Below are 26957 nucleotides of genomic sequence, written 5' to 3'. Positions count from 1 at the left end.
TTTTTTCTATTATAATTGTGTCAGTGTAGCAGGAAGGTGGCATTCTTCTCTCACAACAAGCTTCACTAGTGATTTCAAGGTTTGTCTTCTCTACCCAGTTCTTAATGTTCATATATAAAATATGAAGAATAAGACAGAGATACATATTTGAAATCAGAACAAGTACCTTTTAGCTTTTATGTTTTTGCAGTACTTCTTTGTTCATAATTTTAGTTTTTCTGAGTTTCCATGCTGTAAATTAAAGAATAAATTACCATAAAGTTTTGGGCTTGAAGCAGTAACATTAATCAGAAACTCATGCTTATGAAGCTCTTCTACAAAGTTCAAGCACTCTATTGTTATTTTATTTTGTTTAAGTGTATGCACGTAAAAGTATGGATGCACCGATCAGACTTTACTTGGCTCATAGAAAATTCCACTTTTCTATGAAGTCAAAAAAGTGAAAAAAAAAAAGAAAATCTGATATTTAATGCTTGACCTGCTGATTCCTCAATCAGAGCCCATTCTGATCTCCAGCTGATTGAACTGGAGATCTACATGAAATGTTATTAATCTGATATTATTAGATGTTAGCTTTCTTACTCAAATGTCCTTCATGGTCTACTCAAAACTCAAAACTATCATTTTAAAACTATCACAACACTGTTTTTATGCTCACAATTCAGATAATTACCTCTTGGCGATGACAGAAGTCAATATGCTTGTTTAAATGTTTTATGTTCTCTGTTGAGCAGTAAAGGCAGAGTTAAAAATGCTTCCTAGACTTAGAAAATGATTAAACCTATTTATACAATACACTTTATGTGCCAAATGACTTTTATAGCACTGCAGAGACACTAAGAAATACACCAGTATGGTTCAGCTCTAACAGTCAGGCAGCATGTAGCACAAAGGAGTTAGAGGAGAGGTGGAAAAGATCTTCACATAAGAAACAAAAAACAGGATTGTTGATCTTTAAAGGTTACAGTACAAAACACACCAACAGCACTGTGAAAGCTCAAACATTAAAACATACTATACTTTGGATGTTCAATAGTTTCTGTGTGGTTCTGTAAAAATTATGACATACTTATGTCTTGCAAAACATAAAACTGCCATAAAATTCTTGTCAAAAACCAATGTTGATTTTAGTGAAAAGAATAAAGTTTCAGTAAATGCACTCCAATATAAATGAGAAAATTATAAATGCTTTACATTACAGAAATTCAAGGTTTTGCTTTCTTTGCTAAACTGCCATAATTACTGCACCTTAATGCCACAGAAGTCAATTTACAATAAAAATACACCTCCTACACCTCGGCACCTCATACCAATACTGAAAAATACAAAAACACCTTGACAACTGCAGTAAGTCTGTCAGATTCAGGATGTCGCTGGATAATATTGAACTGTAGATGTGTGCCATTGAACTAAAATTGTTGTCTGTGGTTTGTTAGCTTTTAGAGGTACCCTTGTAAATGATTTTAAACTTAAAAGAATGACCATGTTTTGAAATGTAAAAATAGACAAGCTAACAGTGTCATACTGTCTTTAGGTAAAATACTGAATTCCAAATTGACTCATATGGTAATCAGACTTCCAATCTGATTACAGTAGATTAAACATACATCATACAATTCATAGAGTATTACACAATCAGTTTCTGCAATATTTAATAATCAAATCTATGAATCAAATATACATTTTATTTGCAGACACTACAACAAGTTAAAAGGTGTTAAATTTATAGTTCCAGACAGTTCGCTTATTAAAATGTTGCAGACTGCTAGAAGCTACAGCTAGACGTTTTTGCAATCTTTGCCATTCCGAGTAAGGCCTTCATAAGAATAACAATGATATTACCGCATGCTAGATAGCCAAAACATTCTTTAAACTCAGGTTGGGTTTTTCTGGTTTCAAAATCTAGAACTAATACATGCAGTGCAACTCTTCTGCTCCAGGCTCTGAGAGAAAAAACCCAGCAGCCTTCCTGTAGTTTTAGATGATCCCCACAGCCGAGAGAGAACACTGCAACCTCCTTTCTCCCAGCGCCAAGCAACAAACAGAGAGGTTCCCTGGTGAGACCCTGGAGGAGTCTCTACCACCCCACTTTTTTAGCTAGGGGAGCAGAAATAAAGACAGAACAAAGAGACATAAAATTAACAGAAGGAGGAGGGAAAAGAATGGTGAAAAGACAAAATAGAGGCAAAAGGTATAAATGCACACAAAACTGTGCATATGTGCAAACATAAAACCTAAAATCTGAAATTTACAACCAATTTAGAACTTTGAATTAATAGTTAGCAAAGTAAGCAGAGTTAAAATTTCTGAAACCACAAAACCGGGGCTAATCTTCCTTAATTCCCTCCACTAAGATTTCCAAAAGACAAAAAAATTCCCATAAACGGAGGTTGTCATTCTGCTGGCAAGTTATTAGGACAAAAATGCTGTGATCGGCCCAGCACCTTGTACCAATAGCTATGACAAAACATTGGATGATTTCATCCCCAGCACAAACCAAACCATCCAGTCACATGCCGCATGGTTTTTGCCTTTGAAATCTTTGAAGTCATACATTCTTTCAATGTGACCAAACTATTATTATCCAGCCAAGCACTTTTTATAGGGTTTGAAAGCTTGGTTTACAGATAACACTTTGCATGTATTAATAAATACAGGTTTACAGAACAAACGTTTATTAACTGTATTTTAAACCAATAATTACTCACTTGAACCTACAAAGTAGGCACATTCCCTATTAATAATATTACTTTTTTTGCACATTTTTGGTCTTATCGCGTTTACTTTGCATAATTTTTGTGCGTGCTTGTCACAACTCTTCCCAAACACAGGTGTCGTAGATCTAATGTACCTAAATGCACCGTGCGTAGGCACAGATGGAGCAGCGCCTGCTCACAGCACTTCACAGCTCTAGAACATCTCTTTCTTGTGACAACATGAAAGCCCTTGTACACAAAGAGATATCTCTACAGAAATGTTTTTTTTTCTTCTTTTTTTTCTTTTTTGGAAGAACTTGAAGGGACTATATAGGGCCTTCAAATTATTTCAGTGTGAACTTTTTGGACAGGTTGGCATTGACAGTGAGACTTATCAACCGAGAATGGCTACAGACATCAAAATGTTTTTGACAGCCTTAAATTAAAAGCAAAGCAGTTGAAGTTGGGAACTAATGTGCAGAAAGATAAGTTCTTGGACATACATAGCTAATTCTTTAGATTTTGTGGTGCAGTGTGTGCCGTTCTCATGCGACAGACATATTATAGTCGGTGTTGGTAACATAAAAGCATTATAAATCTGTGTTCTTTCTTTTTTTTTTTTTTTTTGACTATTTCCTCTGATTGCGTCAACACTGATGTCATTCAGGCATTGAATCCTCAGGTTGTTCTCTTCGGTGCAGCATCAAGGGAGTATCGACATGTATACGTCTATGAAATGAGGAAGCGTGTACTGTATGTGCGTGGGTGCGTGTGTACATCATGTGTGTTGTATTTATTCTCTCTGAGAGAAGATAAATTGATTTTCTTGTCCTTTTTGTTGCACTCTGTTTGTTTACCCGAATCTTGTTTAAGATAACCTACCTTTCTGCACTAGTTGCCTTTAAGAACATGTTGGATATATAGAGTCTGTGCTCAGCCGTGTGGTTTTAGTCTGGATGTTTGTGGTGGTGAGTGAGCTGTATTGTGATGAGGTTCTTTATGTCACTGTTTCTATAGCTTTTATCTCAGCTTCAAACAACAAACAGCCTCTTCTATTGTGGAGAATAATAGTAGAAAGTTTGTGTGACTTCTTCCCCTTTTGATGGAAAATTCTAAATTCCAACTAGTGAACTCATGTGTTGTTAATTAATTTATTGCTTTTCTCGTGATTCCCCTTCTTTCTGTGTCACATATGTTGAGCAGAGACAACAGCAGACTTGCCACACAAACTTAACATGTTTTTTTTTTTTTTAGAAAATAGCACCATGATTTTGCACAGATGTACACAAAAGCAAGCTTATAATTTCAAAGCTGTTTGTTTCAGGAAGGCCAGTTTAATGCTCACCAGTTGTTCTATTAGCCAGAAAACAAACAACATTTGTCCAATGGCTGCTGTCATGGTATTTTAGCCTCAACTGAGCTAGATCTCACATAAATCTGATGTGCTTGATCCACAAAATGAGATACAGACAGTTAGGCAGCCAATTCTAGCTAAGCATGGTCGGTATCTTTTAGTGTCTGTTGTAATTAATCACAAGACACATATACAAATTATTTCCTTCTGTTGTGTTTATAGTACAACATCATACATCATACCTGGGATTTGCCCATTGAACAGATTCTAATTCTGAAACATAAACAAATTCAATTTCTATCAAAATATTCTTCTTGCACTTAAGATAAAGAGAAAAGGATAGACCAACTTCTGATTACAAGATAATACTTTACCCACTGAGCCACAGTCAGTTAGCCGAAAGACAGCTGGAAGACGACGGTTGAAAATATTCCTTGAAATTCTTTTATAATCTGGGAATTAAGAGGGCCAGGCCATCACAATGCAACATGGAGACACAGAGGACAGACAATCATATATTCATTTTTATGATTATTGTTGTGTATTTACCCAAGGTTGTAATGCTTGAATAGCACCAGACTTGTTGAGCTATTTGGAAAAATACGTTAAGTATTTTAACGTTTTATTTTTTTTCTGTAATACTCAGCGCTTTGTTTAGTTTCTTTTGTATATAAATTGGATCTGCAGATGTAGCTGAGTTAATTTTATTTTTGTATTTATTTATTTTTTCATAGTTGATTACAATCAACCTTCTCACAACACCTTGTTGTTGAATTGGGATATGTCTCTTACTGTTTTACTTTTGGTTTCTAACTATTGTACTGGGAGGATGGTTATTGGTGTTACACTTGGCACATTCTGTGACGTAACTGTAGCAGCCGGCAGAAGCTGCCTGACTGTGCTGCTGGTAAGGCGTATGCTAAAGCTATCGCTATCGCTCTCTCTCTTTCTCTCTCTCAGTAATGTTTATAAAGTTTAAAATAGTTCTCACAGTTTTTGTGCTCCATAAAAATGTAATGGTAATTGTTTTTAAGTGTTTTAAAGACTTTGGGTTTGGTTAGAATTAAACTGTTACTCTTATAAAGTTTGTCTGAAATGTTCCCTCCAAAATGTGTGTTGGGCAGGGATCTGACTGTGTATGGCATACGGTGTATGCCATACACTGTGCCATACACTGGCACAGTGTATGGCACTGTGCCAGTGTATGGCAGTGCGTATGGCGTGCCATACGCACTGCCAGCGTATGGCACGCTGGCAGTGCCATACAGTGCCAGCGTGTATGGCACTGTATGCCATACATGCTGGTTGAGTGTGTCCCATACTGTGTCTTATAGGTATGTGCTGAATACAGTTACATGTTGTGGTTCTATATCTTTTAATTTAAGGAATGTGTTCTTAGAATAGGTCCTTTATGCATTCTTTTACATAAAGCAGGAACTTTGAGTTTTGTATTATATTTTTGGTTTTTATTATTATTTTGCATTAATATATTTTCTTAATGCTGATTTAAGAAAGTATATTGTACACAATTTTGTTTGCCCTGTATTCCATTTGTTGTCAATATATGTATATATAAAGGAGAAGCTGCCTAACTGCGCTGCTGGGATCTGACTGTGTGTCTGCTGTACCCGCTGGTTGAGTGTGTCCCACATTGTGTATTATAGGAATAAACCGGTGCAGATCCTGATTCCAGTGTGACATTATTGAGCCATTTGACAACTGTTACACAGATAGTGATTTTAGTGTTCATTGGATGAGTAGAATTTCAACTCAAATTCACTTTGTGGACATTTTTCTTATTTATAATGTCAGATATCTGTTAGGGTGGGGGGATAAATGGAGCGGTGCTTGTCAGTCCAGGACATGTGATAAGTGACACACCGCAGACCCCATTTTGATGAAACTCCAGAGAGTCATGCTTCACCCAGCTTTGGCATTTTCAAAATTACTATGTTTGGCCCAAGGTGGGAGCAGCAATTACCTGGCAAACATTTTAATAACCAGTCATATCTCACTCGCTACTGAGGGGAATATCCAACTATCCATGCTCTACAAATTAGTCTCCAGGGCCAACACTTTAAAACACATTGCATTTGCCACTGTTATCAGTTCCCCTAAACCTGTTTGCTTCCAGGCTTTTTGTCGTTTTTTTGGTCTAATTTACAGATGAAAGGGTCATCTATATGTAAACTGTATATTCTCAGTTTTAAAGTGATGCAAAGACCCAAAATCTCAAATCTAATAAATCACATTACAGCCTTTGTGACAGGTAATTACCACTCATGATGTCTAACCAATGGCACTAATTACAGACATCTAAGCTTTTAATTATCTGCAGAGCTATCAAAATGGGCCCAGCGCTGCTTTAAGCAACACTTTTATGTCAAAGGCACACCTGTCACCTGGCGCTCTTAATTAATAACTATGTCAGACAGAAGCACTAAAAAGCAACCCCTTTCAGGTTGAAAACTGGTCACAATACGCAACCTCAAGATTTAAAACGGGAATATTTTTCCAACTTTTTAGTTTCAATTATATTAATTTCAATCGCTCAAGCTCATACAAAAATAAAGTGTGAAAGCATCAATGATGAGGGCTAGGCTGTCAAACATTGATGACGTAAGCCTTGGAACGGAGAACTTGGCTGTCAATGCAGAAAGCAATAGGAAATCAAGAGAAAAGTAGTGAAGGCAACGTCTGCGTCTAGAATTTGAATTCATAGAGTTAAAAGGTATAGAACAATATCTAGTGTGGGAAGGGGTGTTTGGAAAGGAGTTGTCAGGGAGCAATAGAATGGAGTTCTAACAAATTGATGCCCTAATGAGGGATATAAAACTCTTCTGCTATGACTCTTGTCTGTCTGCTATTCATCACAGTGATTAATGACTAGACACTGTAATTCATAACACTATTAATTTGAAACTGTTACATTCATGTTTGTTTTTTTTTGTTCTGGCTCCAGAACATCATTGTTAGTCTGATTTGTATAGGTGTCAGAACTCCTATTTCTTCAGACAGCTGTCACCAGGAGTACCATGCAGTGACTTGCAGACTTGCAGGTTTTACTTTTCTCCACATAATCATGATTTACTTGTGGAGGTTTAGCTGCACTATAGTGATATAGGTGTCAAAATATTTATGCATTTTCTATGTATCCCTGGTTATAGGGAATACTTTTGGAGAATATATTTAGTTTGGCTTCATCTTTGTCTAATAAATAATATGGTGTGATCTATGGTGCTATTTGATTGCTCAACCTTCCTACAGTCTTAAGAGATGGGGTCATTTAGACCCCACAATTTCTTTTTTTACTCTTTGCTTGGTCTGGCGGGGTCGCACTGACCCGGTATACGATTTTTTTTGTATGTGTGTGTGTGCTTTTGGAAACTGATCGTCTGACAGGACCCCCCCGCCACCCCCGCTTCCCTGCTGTCCAGATTTGCAGCGCTCCTCTTGACTGCTATAATGGTCCCATCCCATTACTGTACTTGCGTAATAGAAATTAAATAATGATAGCTGAAGTGGTTGAACTTTCATCTCCTCAGGAGATAACGTAGTATGCTGTACTTATCAATACATAGAAATGATAAAAACAGATTTACAGAAAAGGCAACAATATAAGAAAGCTTGTCAATCATGAGCATTATATGGAAATGTATCAAAATCTTTTCAAAACTGTATGAAAAAAAGCCCACTGTCTCTCATACCTCTCTATTTCTTTAAACTACCTACATTTACTTTTTTTCATAACATGTTTTGTTTTATAGGGTTCCTTTATGTCAATGCTACACATGTAGTCGTCGAAAGAATGGCTTAAATAGTCAGATGGTGTCTGTAGTCAGATGTCCTATTCGTCTATGATTGGACAGAAGGAAAATGAGTCGCTTCTGCAAATAATTTTTTATGAATAAACACATGGAAGGAGCAGTGAGAGCTTTGTGATTAGCTTTTTAAAGTGGTCCACAAACAACATCAGATATTTTGCATTTATAGGCAACATATAACAAGTTGAGACTTTTGTAAAAGCACATATTTTCTAACCAGATAAATATACTGCTCAAAAAAATAAAGGGAACACTTTAAGTGTTAAACACCTGTTTAAGTGTTCCCTTTATTTTTTTGAGCAGTGTATTATGTTCACAACACCAGCAGTCACCTTGGTAATCTGGCTGGTCACTCCTCACTCGGGCGAACTGTAGTAGCTGTGAAATCAATGTGGACTGCCTTCTTCTCTTCTCTTGGCTTAAGGATTCAAGATGTAAAATAATCCGGGGACAGAAGGTATTTCCAGCGGAGAAATCCGACCTGTTCACCTGTTTACTTCCATGTAGCTCATTTCCATTTCCTGCGTAGCTTATCTTTGTAGCAAATGTTCTCTCCTTATCATTTTTCTGTTGCTCCCATTTAAAAGAAAACAGGCCATGATTGGCTACAAGATTGTGTTAGTAAAGACACGATGTCCTCATCCTTGCATGAACGCGCTTCTGTTTTAGAATGCAGGATTAAATAGGCTATTTTGTTTGTGTCATAATGTACAGATTCATAGGTGTTCTGATACTAAAATATGTTTTTTTTTTTTCCTTTAAGGGATTTTTCTAAACAAATCAACTTTACACAAACCTGAAAAATTTGGATTTCAATCTGTCTCCAGGCCACTACAAAACAATTTTAACGCTATGAAGCAACATGTTGGCCATCAATACACTAAAGTAGTAAAAACACATTTACTGTCTGGTTTTGATGTCTGTTCAAGAGGTTGTTTGAATCAAAAGTATGTTTATGTGTTTATATTTTACAGAATATCCCAGCACTGCCTTGCGGTAAAGCACTCTATTCATATGAAGGCAAGGAACCAGGCGACTTACAGTTTTCCAAGGGTGATATTATCATCCTGCGGCGCAAGGTGGATGACAACTGGTACCACGGGGAGCTTAATGGTTGCCATGGCTTCTTGCCAGCTAGCTACATCCAACTGCTGCGTCCCCTGAGTCAAACTCCACCTCAGGGCAAAGCTTTGTACGACTTTGAGGTCAAAGACAAAGACCAGGATAAAGACTGCCTGGCCTTTAGCAAGGTAACACACATATGCACACTTGACACATCCACCTGTAGGGCGATGGTATTTCATAAGACAACCAGATGAATATATGTGGCTTAGATTGATAAATCAAAGAGGACATTTTAGGGAATGATGTGCAAGATTATAGAAGCAAACATTTACCTGCAGAGTTTAACCAAGCTGGTTGATTGTTTGTTTGATGAATAATTTATTAGATATGACTCTTGTGTTTCAGAAGCCTCTTCAGAGTGAAAGAACCCGATTTGCTGGCTAGCAATTGCAATTCATACACTGTAGATTATTAAAGTGTAAAACAACCTTGTAAATTTATACATAGATCTTGAACTTTCCCAGATTGTGTCACACAACGTTGTGTGCATTTAGACACCTCTAATTTCTTTCTACAAATACAAGTCTTTGAAGTGTAGTTCGGATTTGTATTTAGCTCCGCTGAGACAGTATTTCGTTAACTGCCTTTTGCTGCAGTTGCAGCTTAAAATATTTTGTGGTGAGTCCTCATCCCCATAGCATGTCGAACTGACACATTTGGCTTTTCTTCTTTGCAAATACTCAATTTCAAGGTGTCAAATTACAGATTAAAATTTTGTTTAAGTCATGCTTGATATATATATAGCATTTTTATAACAACTTGAGGTAACACAGTTACTTGATTGTGCCATAAAATGGCACTAAGTGTCTGGAAAACACATAATACTACCTCTATAAGTAATGGCCCATTTTTAGCTCAAACCAACCCATCATCTACTGTGCTTTCCTGCTCTTATTAAAGAGAGACATTCCATGCTATGCATTATGTTGTAATTACCTTGTTTTATTGTGGATATGGTATGTTCAGGGTGATGTGTAGGGTTACTCATATACAGGCTTTATAGCCTCTATGTAGGCCAGGAAATTCTGCTTTGTTTTTTTTTTTTCTGACCCGAGGATCTTTTTACACATGTTTGCTGTTCCCCTCATGTTGTGTGTCACAAAATGCGAACAGAAATAAGAAGTGCACAACTAATAGTTGTCCTTTTGAAAGACTGTGCCACCTGAAGCAGATCTCTGCATGTCCTCCAGAGTCCATCTATACCTCAGAACTCTGTTTAATAATCTGTTAGAGTTGCTTAATTATAAAAAAATATATTTTTGTCAAAGTTTTAATAAGTTTCAATATTATTGTAACTAGTATTGAACAGAATTTTGCAGTGATACGTTTGCCGTGAAGTGTTTGATATGTGAAGGAAAAATCACTAAGGAGGCAGCTGCTCTTCGCCACGCTCCAAAAGGATTTGGCTGAAGCTGATTTTAAGACAGACTTTGATGTTTTGGAGGGAGATTCTGGCAGCTGATTTACTCTGTGCTCATATTTAAATAGTTTATGTTTACATGCCAAAACTGTACCAGCCTCATAATAAGGCTTAAAAATACGGAAAAATCGTTTGGCCTGTCCAAATTTTTTGTCTATTCACTGGAATAAATAATGTTACTTAGGACTGCATAATAATATTATATATTATATTATTTGAAAAATAAGGCTATGTGCACTACCTTAAAATTACACATCTGAAACACACATTCCAAAGGACGCCTTTAGACTAGTTGAAATGAATGTGTTGGTTCAAATGGACAAGATTAGAATAAGGGTTCTTACTTAATTTATTCACATTATATTTTTACCACACCCACAAAATGAATCCTTTTATTCTCATTCATTATTTTCTTGCAGTATAAAGTTCTTTTAAGTAAAAACGTTAAATTTAGATAGATAATTTATAGATGGTGTCATTTAGAATATTATTTGCAGTAGGATCAGATTGTATCGTTTTCTAATACCGTCATGGGTTCCTGCGTACAAAGCCTTGTGATGTTTTATAACTACTGTATATAATTTAGTGAATTTTGACTCTTTCTTATACATTTTTAGCATTTCTTATTTAGATTGAAGCTGCAAAAAACAGTTTTTTATTGAAATTGTATCAAGGAAAATTCAGTCAAACAGTAATTAGTGGCTTTCAGATGTTTATATTGTTATTTTTGCTTTTTTCCCTCCAAACATAATGTGACATTTATTCCGTCAAAGTTATCCAACAAATCTGACATTGGGAAAGTAAATCTTGAGAAGGAATAAAATAAAATCAAAAAAGGGCTTGGTAAGATGTGCAGTCCTTTAATAGTATCATGTTAAATTAAGGTTCTTGAAAAGTATAACATTAAACGAATTCTGATGTGATCCTCAAAGCTTACTTTATTCCTGCTCTGTGAAAAAGCTTTGTGCTCTCTGTTTTTCACATTTTAGAGATTGATGAGAAGAAACAGGTTAATAAATTATAGCATTTATTGACTCCTTTGCAGTTGAATTGAGACAATTCCTATCTAGATTAAGTGATAACAATGAGCCATCGATAGTTCACACCATTTCTCATTTTAGGGTTAAGATAATCAACAAGTTCATGACTGAATATTACATTAAGCCCATAAACTCACTCAGAGACACATGGTGTGCTATATTTGTGTTGTCATGCAGAACCATTGAGTGTGATATTGTTTTCTCAGTGTGAGAGGTAATTACTCAGAATGACTAATATACAGCCATTTAACAGCATTATCACTGCCATCCTGTAATGGCCTTACCAAGGCCTTGACGTTAGGAGAGAAAGCAGCACTATGTGGGCGTGTGTTGGGAAACAATGAATGTAATCTATTCCTGAGATTAAGTAAGCGTAAAGGGAAGATAATCAAAACCTTACAGGTTGAGATCCTACACAGTTTCCACACTGTGTACAAAAGAAGTGATTGATATCTCGACTTGATAAAAACAATATGTGTCATTGTCTTAGCTGGCAGGAGTGTTGATCTGTGTTAGATTTGTGAATAAATACCTCTTATTGTTTGAAATGCTTTGAAAAAGAAGGAGAAAATACTGAATGAGGAGTCACCTGCTCTTTATGCATATTATGATTATATTCAAGACTTTTGGGTAAATTTTCTGTGAACTGGCAAAAAGTGGTGCATTGTGGAAATTGTGCACCCCACTACACTTTTAGTACTAACAGTCAAACTCTTTAGTGGCTTCATGATGGTTCAAGATCCAAACAATTTGCTGACAAAACTCCAAATTATGCTTTCAGCTAGAAATTCCTGAAGGTGAATGCCTGGTAATCAGTTTATGACTTTAAGCTAATTTGCACTTGGATGATGCGTCTATAATCGAAGCACATATTTGTTCTAGAGTTGGTAAACACATTAAACAACAAAGCACATTCATGACTGGGACTTCCTTCTAAACAGCACAACACAAAATTTTTCCATTTTCATATTTTACCCACATATCCCTGCAGAGTTGTTAAAGGGCTGCTGACTATCTCCAGCAATCACTGGGCAGTTTGTTAGTTCATCATGTGTCAATACAGAGACTCACAGAACAGATTGCACTCTCGTATCTAAGGGCAATTTATTGAGCCCAGTGCACCTAGCAGTCATGTTTTTGGGTGATGAGAGGAACCCAGAATACCCAGAGAGAACCCACACATGCATGGAGAACATGCAAACTTCATGGATAAAGACTATAGGTCAGGATTCAAGTGCAGGATCTTCTCGCTGCTAGGCAACAGTGCTACCAACTGCAGCATTGTGCAGCCATCCGAAGAAATGCAAAGCAAATTTCATGAGTATCTTCTTTAAAATGGAAAGCGAGTTGAAGGCCTCCTTACATTCCTTTGTTCAGAAGTCCCTCTTTTTTTTAGACCATGACCATTTTTTAGGACTTTCTCTTCTGCTTCAAATCCAACAAAATTTCTATTTGCTTTGAAAGAAAATCACCATCGCTGGACATTTTCCACTGGCTGTGAGGAAAACAGTGAAGGCTTGTTTGAGCGTTGTTAAATGTCAGTCATACTGTGGGTATATTCTACTGGGTAAAAGGGTTAAGTGTGAATTCATCTGTCACCATCTTTGCTGCCAACCTATGCCAGAAAGCCAGACTTCAGGAAAGAACACTATAATTTAGCACAAAATTATTCTACTCTGGAAAAGAACAGTTATGCTTCAAAATTAATTTTGACATTAATTCACACCATCAATAGTTGTGTTTAAATTTTTGATTGCCTGAAATTTTAATTGCATATTATTTAATTGAAGATGATCTACTGATACAACCACTTCCTTTTACATGCCAAAACCAAAAAAAAAGTTATACCCCAGGAGATAGCACATAATAAAACATCATCTGGTTCCATCACATAGATATAAGAATGAAAAGAAAATTTGACATGAAAAAACCATCTACTGCTTTAACGTGACTTTTTTTCTAACTTTTATTGGAAATGTTGAATTTCTAATACATTAATTTTTGTATAATTAATCATTTGTAAAAGTCAGACCAGATGAGACATATTCTGAAACATATATTGTTGGTTCAGTCATGTTGCTTTCCCAGTATTCAGTGTGCATGTTTGTATGTCTATATGCTATCACTCTTTTCCTTTCCCTCCAGGACGAGGTTCTGACAGTAATCAGACGCGTAGATGAGAACTGGGCAGAAGGCATGCTGGGAGACAAGATTGGCATCTTCCCCATTCTTTATGTTGAGGTAAACTGAGTCACAAAGGAGCTGTGAAAGCATCAGTAACACTGCAGCAGCACACCTGTTCCACTCTGTATTTATCATTATTTATCTGTCTGCTAAAAAAAAAACACATTACTCCTGTAATCTTTGATCACACAAAACTAAATGGCCTCAGGTGGGATGTATCAGCAGTGTTTCGTTTTCTGCTAAATTTAGAAAAGTGGAACCCTAATGATTCAGATTTATCAAAAACAAGAGATGATCACCATGATCATGAATAATGAAAACAAAACTTATTTCTAACAACCTCCTTAAGGCAACTGCATCTAACTCTAAAACTCTTCTGTTACCCCTAGATATGAAAGATAACACATAAGCGATTTTGATAACACTTTGAAGCTAAATGTTAGCTGGCTCTATCTGGGCACAAACCAGTTCTCATGTGCCTTGTGGATTGTTGATGAGTTAGAATGCTCAATTGAGTCTAAGCTTTTGGCTGAAAATAAAGAATTTCAAGGTGCACAGCATCATGCTGCCTCCACCATGCTCCACAGCTACAGTATTTTTAGGTTTAGGAACTTCATCATCACTCCTTCAAACATGTTTTTTGTCATTTTGCTCAAATAGTTCCATGTTTATCTGGTCCAACCATAAAATCTTTCTTCAGAAGGCATTTACTTTATTCAGCTGGGTAAACTCAGAGCTTCATCTCAAAGGTGTTGTACTCACACATCTATGGACAGTCTCTCTGGTGATTTACCATCTTCCAGTTTGTAACAGACAAATATTTATGGCTCCTGGGTTACTCTTAAAAATCTATACCACTGAGGTAAAAGTGAATCGTGCACAAAAAGACAGTGTCCCAAGCACATAGCAGATGGTTTGCTTTTGGAACCGGCAACTTATTGAAAATCTATTGACTCTGCTTAAAAGCCAGATCCATGTCAGGAAACCAGCTAATTGACAAAACAGTCACAAACAGTCATAATTAACACAGAGTCTTGTTGATGGCTAAATATAGAATGGTTTCTTTACAAATTCCTAAGGAACATTTATCCAAAGATTCTTGGGGGTCTATGTAAATATTTGAGCATGTATGCTTAATTTAGACCATGTGTAAATAGGATAAAACTAGCATTGAATTAAAACTTGTGCAGCCAATTATAATTGAATGTTTTATAATTCATCCATCTTGGAAAAAGAACATTTCTACTGCATCATTAAAAGCCCCGAATTGATATGGCATTCATGCCAACGACGAGTGTATGTAAATTACTGTCACTGCATGCGCTAAGAAATGTTTTAATGTATGCTTCTTAGTCAGAATGTTAAATTGAGGCATCTAAAACTTAACCGTAATCTAAATGCAACCAAATGCAATTAGTCCACAAAATGCAAATAACATTAGCAAATGCTGTTTGACATTTTGCAGTTATAGAGCTTTTCCTAAAAGGATGTCTTCACTGTAAATGGATAAAAAACTTGTAAAACCTGAAAGCCTTTTACCTTCTCTCTTCACCCCATGCCTGTCAAGAGAGAAATATAGTTTACGTTAATCCATGAGCAACTGAAGAAATATCATTCACGGTTTGAAGCCGGATCTCATTTAAGGCTCTTAAGCAGTATTAAAATGATGCTGGTGAAAAATGTGTTTTCTTCTTTTCTCTCCCCATCAACACAAATGAGGAAAAATGCTGACTTTCCCCAACCCTGTCAAAAGGAAGTAATGTAAACTTCAGAACTGATTGACAATACAGTCAAAGGGAAAACGTTTTAGTCTGTTTGATTTCTATCTAGTGTCTGGGGGTCATTCCCAGTGAACTGATGCATAAAGCAGTATTTTCATAAAATCTAATAAAGTAGTAATTCTATATTGAAGCTTTTCCTTTAGAAATACAAAAAAAGTCTCACTTTAAATTACAGTATAATGAAGATGCAAAGAAAATCCCAGTTTTGAGCTCTTAAATGTCACAGCCATTTGAACAAACTTCTTAATCTTTGTTGGATTGCTGCTGACTCTGACTTAGGATCTGGACCACCCAGTCAAGTATCCCAAATTTAGCTGGTTGACCAAACTACTCTCTCAGCGATTAAGCTATGGTTGGAGCAAGGTTGGGACTAACTCATACAGACACACAAGGGATCCCATTAAATGGAGATGCATCAATAATTTAGACCTCTCCATCACTGTGACACAGCAGGGGTGCAGGGGTCTGTGTTAGGATTCGTATGTGTGTATGTAGTAAGAAGCTAATGAAGGAGCTCAGCTGGAACCTCTCCTGATGTGCATGTAAATGCAACGTATCATGTTATTATCTGTGTTAATATTTTATACATTTGCCAAAATAAGAGGATAAGTTTCTGTTATGGCTGGCAATTTGGGAACATTATCCTGAGTTGCAGTAAAACTGGGAAAGAAAAAGCAAAAGGTTGTCTGTCAGAGAAATGTTTCTCAAACTGGGTGGTGATATGCCAAACCAGGACACAACAATATACAACACTGCATGGGAAATAACTGCAATGATTTTCTCTTCACCGGGCACACAAAGAAAATACAGCAAAACATCATAAGTTTTGGCTCTCTAGCTGCACTGTAGCTGGAAACAGTGACAGCATCTCAAAAGTTTTTTATACAAAATTAACAGTTTGCTTTTTTGTGAATTTGATTCACAAATGGGTATTTTAAACATCTAAAATAAATTGAGTGATAAGATTATTAACATATACAATTTCTAGAGTTTAGTAAAAAAACTTGTGTTCTTAAATTAAAATGCTTTTAAAGGTCTATAAACCTGTGCCATCTGTGGTAGATTTTTTTCTTATTTTGCCTTTATATGTCCATTGCCTTATTTTACACAGCCAACCAGTAACTCATTATGAAGTTTGACTTAACCTACTCTAGGTTAAGTCAAGTAGGTTGACTTGACTTAACAAGTCAACCTACTTGTTAAGTCAAGTAACAAGTAGGTTGACCCCTACCGATGCTGAAACAAAATAAAAAGCTCACTGAATTCTTTTGGAACTTGTAAAATAAACATAGGCTGCAACAAAGAAGATCTATTAGTCTTCTTTTACCAGGTTTATACTTATGTGTTTTGTTTTGTTTTTTTATCTAGTCAGCTGCAACTCTTTTAACATAAACTGAATATGAATATAAATACTAAAGTATACACAGCATTTTGAGGAAAACCTGGTTTTATACTCAAATACTTAAAGGGAACTGCTGCCAGGTGCCAATACACTGCTTTTCTAGTCATTATAAAGTGGGACAAGCACTGAAATTGTCAGTTGTTACCCAGATTGGAGATCAACATTATAGTTTGCACAACCTGCAATACAGCAAGCTGTTCACAGGAAAGTATGCTGACATTTTTTTTTATCATGTCTGTATTATGCCTCAGTTGCTTCAACAAATTTTGCTATGTTAAAAATGATGAAAGGTCTCAATTGCTATACCACATAGAACTATTTCCTTTTTGTTCTTACGCGAATGGTTGTTTAATTGCAGAAATGTGACCCTTGTTTTCTTCTATAATAGCTCGCAGTTTATTTATATGTATTCTGTTGACCAGCCCAGCCACACACGGACAACTGATGCTTTTTGATGTGTTTCTTGTGGTAATCCTCTGTATTAGGTTACCTCATTTGACAGTGCAAAGGTTGCATTGAAATTAGATGCAGTGCCAGTAACCATCTTCAAATGAACCAAAGCTATTTGAAACATGAGATGCCCAAAACAGCTGCAAAGCTGTGAGCATGTCTAACGTGGACTAAACGATGCATGTAGACAGTGTCGGAATTATCCCTTATTATTTCTGGTAAGAGCGCATACTGTAAGAATAATTACTGTATGAAGACACATTGAAAGCTTCTGTAATGGTAGGTAGCCCTGTGTCTTATCTTACCTGTAGACACAAACACGAAGGGATAAGGAGGAGAGGACAGTAATGAATTAAATTATCCAGCTGCAGGCTTTGTACAATTGAATTTGAGATTACTTTGATTTAGTTATGAGAGTAGGTGGATATATTGAGTGTGAACTTGGTTTGAGTTCAGGGTGTCCCAGTTTAATGCACGTGTAAAGGTATAGCTGTGTCTGCTGGACCTGGTGTTTGGGTAGGACCTACCTATTTATTCTACACATTTTTATATCATTGGTAAACATTAAGAATGATTGTGTCATGTTTGTCCTCCTACAGAAACCATATTAAAACAAAAAATATATTTCCCACATTCCCATCTTTTTCAAATTTCAAACATTTTTTGAAAAAGCTCCAGAGAGCCACTAAGGCAGCGCTAAAGAGCCGCATGCGGCTCTGGAGCCGAAGGTTGCCGACCCCTGGGGTAGGTGTAGTGAGTGGGTTGATCCTGTGGTATAAGTTTAGTAGATCTGTAAAGTAGCAAGGTTAGCGTAGGTGGGTTTATGTTCAGTGGCTGTGGTTTTTCGGATGATTCATCCTGACTGGAAATTAGCTTGGGACATTCTTGCTTGGTATTGTTTTCCCTTTGATGTGGACTCATATTGCATGAACTCAGGTCTTAGTTCTTTGTGCAATAGCCTGTAAAAATATTTATATTAAGTTTTGTCATGTTGCAACTGTGGAATTTTAGGGGGATTGGGTCTTACGTGATGAACATAAGTTATTGTAGAACTTTGAGGTGGAAGGATATCTAGTTTAGATGTTTTTTATAAATTAAAATTGTAAAGTTTTACCATAAATTTACTTAAGTCAACATTTCTTGTAGTTAGAATTGTTGTTCATTTGGGCTATATTGATCAGCTTTGCACATGTTCACACTGTAAAAAAAAACGGCCTCATTTTACGGTAAAAAACTGGCAGCTGAGTTGCCAGAAGTTTACCGTCTTTATACGGTAAAAGTCTGGCAACCAAAACTGCCAGTTTTTTACCGTATTTCTAAAATACGGTAAAATTCTGGCAACCAAAGCTGCCAGTTTTTTACCGTATTTCTAAAATACGGTAAAATTCTGGCAACCACAGCTGCCAGTTTTTTACCGTATTTGCTAAATGCAGGATTTTACCGTATTTTTGAAATACGGTAAAATTCTGGCAACCACAGCTGCCAGTTTTTTACCGTATTTGCTAAATGCAGGATTTTACCGTATTTTTAAAATACGGTAAAATTCTGGCAACCACAGCTGCCAGTTTGTCACCGTATTTTGTAAATGCAGGATTTTACCGTATTTTTAATATACGGTAAAATACCGTACTTCCTAAAATATTTTAAAAAAAATAAAATGTGGTTTTGCCGTAGTAAATACGGTCATGCTGACTGAGGCATAATATCTACATGAGTGAAAAACACATCCAGACTGTATGATATATTGACATTTTATTGTAAACCCTCCCCCCCAAAAAAAACTTATGGTAAATTACTGGTCTCTGTTCCTACCAGAATTTTACCATACAAATTATAGTACAACAACCAAGGAAGTGTAACTTGTCAAGCATTTCTATACAGAAAGTTATAAAGAAAATAATTTCTAATTAAACAAAAATACAGATTACGAGTAATCCACTTAAAGAAACAATTTCTATTTAAAAAGTCAAGTTAAAAAAAGAACTGATTCTATTTTATGTCCAGTTTCCTCACGGTATTACTGAGATCTGGAAAACAAAAACAAAACAAACAGTATGTGTCCACATAAGAGATAACATATTGTAGAAGACAAAATGGTGATAAAAGGATTCTTGTTCTGGGTTGAGAGTCACAAGTCGCTGAGATCAGACGTTGCTCAGGATGGTTGTAGTCTTCCCAGTCACAGGTTGAAATTGAGACTCGCATGTTGTCAATCGGGTGTTTCCTCTCTGCTGGAAAACAAAAAGAAAAAGTTAGAAAGATGCACTACATGAACATCTTATTCGCTTAAATGTTTGTTTCACCTTTGTTGACTTGCATATGGACACAGGTACTTCAACCAGGTGGTGTGATCATTTCTGACTGAAAATTCAGTAGTTAAACCTTTGTTTGTTGTCAACAGGTGTGATCCTCTGGTCTGCAACCAGACAAAATACACAAACAAAAAACAAATAAAAACAAATATAACTGTTTTAGGCAATTTATGAAATAGATACTCACCATTTATCTGAGTCTCATGAAGGCCAATAGGTTGTCTTCAACCATTTATGTAAGTTACATTTCCTGCAAGCTAGCAGAAACAAAGCTGTAAATGTGAACACTTTTCATACAGGCAAACAAATTGATACAGCTGAGACAATTTATGCTAGGTTAGTTTTTCTCAGTCACTTTTGGTGCATTTCTCGAGTCATTGTTGGCATTTACAAAACAGTAAGCGCATTTCTCAAAACAATTTGTAGAAACAGGAAAAATAGCATTTGTTTGCTTTCAAAATCCTTAGTTCAGCTCTTAAAATCCTGTCTGTTAACATATCAGTGACTCAAAATAATAAGTTATAGTCTCTCTATGTACAGATAAGACAGTCAAATCGATTAGTCATGAGAAGAGACTACAAAAGGATCATTTACGCCAGTGTTTCTCAACCCTGGTCCTCAACGCCCCCCTGCTCTGCATGTTTTAGATGTGCCTCTACTCCAGAACAGCTGATTCAAATGATTGGATGACAATCAAGTACTGCAGAAGCTTGTTAATCATCCAGAGATACAATTCAGGTGTGTGGCAGAAGGGAAATACCTAAACCTGCAGGACAGGGTGACGCTGAAGACCAGGATTGAGAAACACTGATTTATGCTTTTGCTATAATTTATTCATGGACCATGCCATGGTGATTCAGAAAGAAAAAGACAGAAATGCAGAGAACAAAAAAAGTAGAAAAGGAGCCACAGGACAATCTCCTCAAGGAAAACTGTACAGTGCTGTAGAAATTACATTACATTTTAATTTCCATAGTCACTTTGTTCCTTAACTCCACTGAGGAATCTTTTTTCCTCAGTGGGGTTAAGGAATGAACAGTAGGGTGGGAGGACCTCCATCAGCATCATGTTGTGGGTCTCAGCCATGTCCTGATGTTGGACTGATGGAAACTGGCAGATGTCCTCAGCCTCTTCTGACTCTTCTTCTGCTTTCCTCCCAACTATTTCCTCCTCAGCCTCACTCCTCTTCTTCTCTCTGGCTGTTCACTCTGCCCAGATACTTGTTCATCAGTTCTCAGACATGTAACATTGTGTTGTGTTCTGACTATATAGAGCATAATGTTGCCAACTGATGGTTCACAAGATGCACCTCCAATCTGTTTCAGAAAACTGGTTGATCGTTGGTTGAGCTAATGGTTCATACACTGACCTGTTAGAGAAACTCAGGACTCACTTGGGAGCAATTTACCAATTCAGGACAGATTTAGAAAATAATAGAATATAAATTAATTAATATATGATTCACATTATGACAACTTTAAGACTTATGCATGTTAAGACTTACACAATGAACTGATGCTATTTTGGAAGTTGAGAATTCAACACAGACACGTTGTTGTCCTGTTGTCCTCATTTTCTGTATACACCCTTTATCCTCCGGGTCAAAATGACCCGTCTTCAATAAACCCCCAATATAAGCAGCTTAATTGAATTTTAAACACCAAATTCTATCTTGTATATTGTCACTCACCACAAAATGTGTGAATACTTGACTTTTCCCTCTCCACTTGAATTTCTATAGCTTAAGAAAAAAAATGTGCAAAATGAGTTTCGAATGCATTTTTATTCATCACAGTGACTAATTTTCTTTTACTTTTCTCCAGTGAACAAGAGGATGTACAATACAAAAATATGAAAAATAACATAACCCATTCAACTAATTGGCACATGTAGGGCAGTATGCAAGTGCACAGCCTTTGCAGATATATTTCTTACACCTGCAGCACACAGTATGTGTTTTACAGTCTGAGGGCAGAACTGACATCTCTTCCTCTTACTTGGCTTAGCTGAGGAAGTGGCTGTGGTAGATGGATCCTCAGGTTGATCAGGAGCTGCTGCACTCTGAATAGCTTTCACAACCGCTGCTGAGGCTTCTGTGTGGGGGACATGCTTCCTTCTTTCAATGAGTGGAGTTACAAGTGCCTTTCCTAGCTGCTCCAGGAACACCCTCTTCTTGTTGTGCTTATGAGACATCCAGGTTGGGTTGATCTCTATCCAAATCACAAAGGCATTGTAGGAGGACACATCAATGATGTTGTGGAAGATGACCAGGGGCCAGCGGGCAGTCATTCTTCTGCAGCTATATGCTCCAATCACCTTATCTAGGTTGTCCACACCTCCTTTGTTTCGGTTTTATTCCAGGATGATGATTGGCTTCCTGTCCTCACGGTCACTAATGTCGCCGTCTTTGTGCAGTGTGCTCAGAAGAACTACATTCTTGTTTTTCTTTGGGAGGTAGGAAACTAGAGTGGTGGTGGGTGTGAAGGCAAACTTTGAGGAGAAGACCTCTCTCTCCTTTGACCCAAGCAGTGCAGGTGGGAGCTCAGGCTTGTTCTTTTGAACTGTACCAACCATGGTGATCTTCCTCTTCAGGAGCTGCTGTCCGAGTTCATAAGAGTTGAAGAAATTGTCACATGTCACATTGTGACCCCTCAGTCCCTCTGTCACATCAAGCACAACTCGCAACCCCTGGTTCTTCTCTGGGCATCCACTGGTTGACCTCCCAGTATAGACTTGCATTTTCCAAGCATAGCTTGATTCAGAAGCCACCCATGACTTGATCCCATATTTTGCTGGCTTGCTGGGCATATACTGCCGGAAAGGACAACAACCTTTGGACAAAAGACATTAGCATCAGTGATTAGTATCAGTGTCACAGAAAACAGTCAAAGAAATCAATAGTGAAAATCACTTTTATTACAAATATGAAAACAGATTACCTCTAAATGGAACCAGTTGCTCATCCACTGTTACATCAGGCTCTGGATTGTAGAGGTAGGGCAACCGCTCCACCCACTTGTCCCATACCTCTCTTATGGCTGCAAGTTTGTCTGTCATACGTCTTGCTGGTCTTGATTCACGGTCATCAAATCGCATCAGTCTTGAGTAGGTGTGAAAGAGTTTGACTGGCATTGTGGCTCGGAAAATTGGCCTTCCACTCTCTGCTCACTTCTGCTACTGATTGATCTGAGACACAACTAAAACTTTGTAACATTTTATGGTTTGTAAATAACTCTGTGACCTTGATTTCAACTCCATTTGCCTCACGGGTCATTTTGACCTGAAGACCATCTTTGTACCTTTTTTTGTACAGCTTACATGGAAATGAGAATAAAAGCAACACTGAACTTTTTCTATTGTCTGGGCCAATCTAGGAAAAGTCTTAAAATCTCAAGTTAAAAAAATTACATTTAGGGGATTGTTTGGGGGGGGGGGGGTTTAACACAGTGGCGGGTCATTTTGACCCGAGGACAACAGGAGGGTTAACATATTTTGATCAAGACGATAAAAGCAAATTACAATTATAAAAGCATAGAAGTGTACATAACCAGCTACATGATGTACAAAAGCAAAACTTGCAAAACAAATTTGTTGATGTGCAGAAGTGACACAGTAATTTGAAGATTGAACAGGTAGTTTTAAGAATTTCAATTCTGTTCTGAGAGATGCACCCAAACTGAGAAAAGCTGTAAAATATTAATATTTAAATTCTCTTATCTTCAAATCCTTCAACTGTCATGGACCCAGTGACTTTAGTGCAAGTATTTTGGGTGTGAGAGTCAAGAGGTCAAAGGAAAATATTAAATAATATCTCTGATGCCAAGCTTTATACTTCTAAGTATTACCAAAGTATTGAAACAAAAGCTAACATGTTCTTCAGAGATTTAACTTGCATGCATGAACATTTCACACTCAAAGTAATTCAAATTAATTATTGAACCAAACTTGGAAAAAGTTGCTTCTGCCATTAACAATAACTTTAAGCACATGTAGTCTGAAGTAGACCAGAAATATAATCTATGCAGCCGTTCCTACAGAAACATTAATGGAAGTGTTGCATCTGTGAAGATTAAATGTTCCATATAGTAAAAATATCTAGCTGCAGTGCATGTACATAAACAGCATGGCTCAGAAACTACACATTTCTTTGTCAGTTGGTTAAAGTTAGCTAACTTCAGTTGAAACCGTGAAAGGGACTCACCTGTGATGTGTTGCCCTTCTCCTCCTGAACGTGCAAAAATAGCAGAAATTTGATTTCAAAGACAGTAGCAGCATCTTGACAAGGACCAGGCCTACTGGGCTCTCAGCACCCTAGTTAGCAACCTTAGTTAGCACAGTGACTTTACTGTGTTGAGTTCAGGACACCACTACAGGAACAGAGTTAAAAGAATCTTGCTGCTGATGCTGAAGGATCAAGCAGCAATGCAAACTAGATAATTATTTGTTTACATGACAAATAACAGTCTCCATTTACTGTAAACCCTACTATTTATCACAATTACAAAATGAAAAACTCTCTAGACCAGGGGTCCCCAAACTACGGCCTGCGTCATTTGGTCTGGCAATGCCGGATCTGGCCCGCCTCCTCATACCAGAGAGCATTCAGTGTATTTTTTCATATATTGTATTTTCTGGTTTGTGGATTTCTCTTCAACCACCAGGGGGCTCTTGAGCAGATGTTAAACTAACTTTCCCTCAAATATATACTAGTCAGTCCCAGTCACCGTTTCACTCACGGTTTTTTCCATTTCCATTCTGGGTAAAAATCTATCTAAAAGCGACCGCGAATGTGTCGTAGTCAGCAACCCCCCCCCCCCCCCGTCGACAGTTTCAAAGACAGAACAGCCCCCCCCCCCCCCCCCGCCGACAATAAGTTTCTAAGGTATCTTTCTCCAAAAACTAAGACCGGCCCCCGAGCAGAGAAAGGAACAGCTATGTGGCCCTCGCAGGAAAAAGTTTGGGGACCCCTGCTCTAGACTATTCTCTACTAATAGCACAATATTCAAAACCAAGTGTGGGATTTGTGAAACTTCAATGATGGGTGACTTTACAACTTGTATGATTTTGGATAACACTAGAATTGTTCTTTATTGAAGTTTCACAAATCAGATAAAGGTTTTACAAATCCCACACTTGGTTTTAAATATTCTGATATGAGTTGAGAATAATCTAGTCCAGATTTGAAGAGTCTAGGTGTTGTAGTTTTTTAGCTAGAGTAAATTAAAGATGCTGATTGCAGTGAAAAATTAGGTGGAATTGCCCTTTAGCCATTTCCCAAATTGGAAGCAGCAATTGGAAACCAACTTCAGCTTCATTCAAGCAAGAGGGGCTAACATACAGTTCTCTTAATGTTAATGATCAAATGCTCTCATAAATGATGGTGGCGTTGGCTGTAGGAGTTTGCTTTGCAATCGGTGGATCGCCAGATCGATGCCTGGTCTACTGCTGAGATTTCAGTTTGGTGTATTAAAGGCATTATTAAAAAAGAAACCAAAATATCACACCAGCATTCTGTTCTTTGTAAAAAATTATTTTGCAGTCTTGTTTACGCTTTTACATTGTAGATCTAAACATCAGCAAAATTTGTAATTTTGGCTGATTGCTACTGTTAAGTTTAGGGTAATTAACTGCTGGCAATATTACAATTTTTTAAGAACTTTACAATTACTTATATTTTTACACTATATTTCTGTATTTTCTACATTCGTGACTGTCACAATTATTTAGGATATATGTTTATTCAGTTATGATAATGCCATGTATTTTCTACGGCAGTATAATGCTGTGAATATTCTGGTCAGTAACTGCTGGCATTTTACAATTTCTTACCATAAATTTACTGCCTTTCTTTGCAGTTTCGACTTACGGTAGTTCCATGTAATTTCTACGGTAATGCAATGTTTTTGGGTACGACGGTCAAAAACTGTTGGTCTTTTACCATTTCTTACCGTAAATTTACTGACTTTCTTTGCAGTTTCGACTTACGGTAGTTCCATGTAATTTCTACGGTAATGCAATGTTTTTGGATACGACGGTCAAAAACTGTTGGTTTTTTACAGTTTTGTACCGTAAATTTACTGACTTTTTTTACAGTGCAGAGTCAACTATTCAAGTCTTGCCACATACTCTGAATAGGATTGAAAATCTGGACTTTGACTGGGACATTCTAGTGATTGATTGCTTTATATTAAATCTGCTGCAGCTCAGGCTGTATGCTCAGGTGTATCCTTCTTGAACGTTTGCTCTAGTTTTCTTTAAGAGTTCTCCTGTACTTTTTCCTACAAAAAAATGCAATGTCAAAGAATGATAATGCCACCACCAGGTTTTATTGTGGGAATGATGTTTTCAGGAGGACATGTTCAACACATTTCCCCTTATAAGTCTTGTTTGGCAAACTGTGAACAAGACTTATCACTTTTTTTTTATATTAGATTTATTGCCCCTCCTAGAAAGACCTGATTCATGGAGTTGGAAGATCTGCAGTTGCACCATGCTTTTTCGCTAAACTCAACAGTGCTCTTTGAGATGTTCAAAGCTTGGGATATTGTTTTATATCCTAATCTTGTTTCAGACCTCTTCATAGCTTTATCCTTGACCTGTCTGCTTGGTCTTTGAATAAACATCTCAGGCTGTCACAGAGCTGCTGGATGTATACTGTGATTAAAATACACAGATCAAGTGGCACCAATACTTTTTTCAAGGTAGTGGATCTGTTCAGGAAGGAGATTGTTTGCAAAAGCGTGCGTGTTTGTTGCTGGATTTTCCTTTTCTTAGCATATCAGCTCATCGGCTCATCACAGTATTACGTTGAGATAACACTCAACACATAAATCGGTGCATCTTGCTCAACACATAGAAAAGGATTACCTTGGATTATTTATTCAGCAGGAAGAACCACGTAAAAATCTCTCTCTCACACATACTCCTTCATGTGCTTTGCACCATAACAGACACACCAGTAGCTAGAGAAAGACTGACACATCAGTGATTTGTGTGTGTGTGTGAGGGGGAAATGCAGGGGTGCATGTGTGCTTGCAACATACTTACTGGATGCATTAGGGGATTCAAACTGGATTGTAAGTTACTCTAAAAGATCACGTGTGGCCTCATTGACCTTTGTGTGTGCGTGTGGGGGTGTCTGATGTGGTTTACGTGTGTGTGTGTAGGGGTGTTTGTGTTAGCCTCATGAGAGTTACATCTCAGTTATATCTGCAACGTCAATCCATCATGCTCATTACCATATGATTTGGCTTTGATTAGCATTTCTATTAATATGGAAATACAACATCACCAACACTGAACCTAGACGAGACAGCCTTTTACACTGCCTCTTACTCGTACGTACACCCCGCACACACACACCTGATAA

The 26957-nt window shown here is 37.1% G+C and overlaps 2 protein-coding genes and 1 long non-coding RNA gene across 3 annotated transcripts in view; 1 reads left to right on the top strand and 2 right to left on the bottom strand.

Moving 5' to 3' along the window:
- Positions 1–26957, top strand: part of LOC102234612 (SH3 domain-containing RING finger protein 3-like) — a 115659-nt gene that overhangs the window by 57690 nt on the left and 31012 nt on the right. Inside the window, 2 exon segments of the mRNA XM_023336898.1 lie at positions 8849–9124; positions 13605–13700. Coding sequence (XP_023192666.1) covers positions 8849–9124; positions 13605–13700 — 372 coding nt within the window.
- Positions 19325–19925, bottom strand: LOC111609310. The gene is made up of 3 exons (XR_002753050.1): positions 19776–19925; positions 19580–19692; positions 19325–19507 (listed from the first exon to the last, which is right to left on the bottom strand). It is a non-coding gene; the product is annotated as an uncharacterized LOC111609310 (long non-coding RNA).
- LOC111609309 (piggyBac transposable element-derived protein 3-like) lies at positions 21381–22866 on the bottom strand. Its single transcript, XM_023336899.1, has 2 exons — positions 22528–22866; positions 21381–22419 (listed from the first exon to the last, which is right to left on the bottom strand). Exons 1-2 carry the CDS (start codon positions 22718–22720, stop codon positions 21941–21943), a joined length of 672 nt encoding a protein of 223 aa, XP_023192667.1. The 5' UTR covers positions 22721–22866; the 3' UTR covers positions 21381–21940.

This window comes from Xiphophorus maculatus, chromosome 7 (assembly GCF_002775205.1).
Source record: "Xiphophorus maculatus strain JP 163 A chromosome 7, X_maculatus-5.0-male, whole genome shotgun sequence".
In the NCBI taxonomy this organism is placed as follows: domain Eukaryota; kingdom Metazoa; phylum Chordata; class Actinopteri; order Cyprinodontiformes; family Poeciliidae; genus Xiphophorus; species Xiphophorus maculatus.
Note: the sequence above shows the minus strand (reverse complement) of the source record. Positions and strands in the feature narration are given on the sequence as shown.

What these genes read in the sequence shown, in the direction of transcription:
- LOC111609309 (XM_023336899.1), bottom strand. Translation starts at nt 22,720, where the DNA reads ATGCCAGTCAAACTCTTTCACACCTACTCAAGACTGATGCGATTTGAT. An exon ending in GCAACTGGTTCCATTTAGAG is followed by an intron (nt 22,420 to 22,527) that starts GTAATCTGTTTT and finishes TTTTGTCCAAAG; the next exon opens with GTTGTTGTCCTTTCCGGCAG.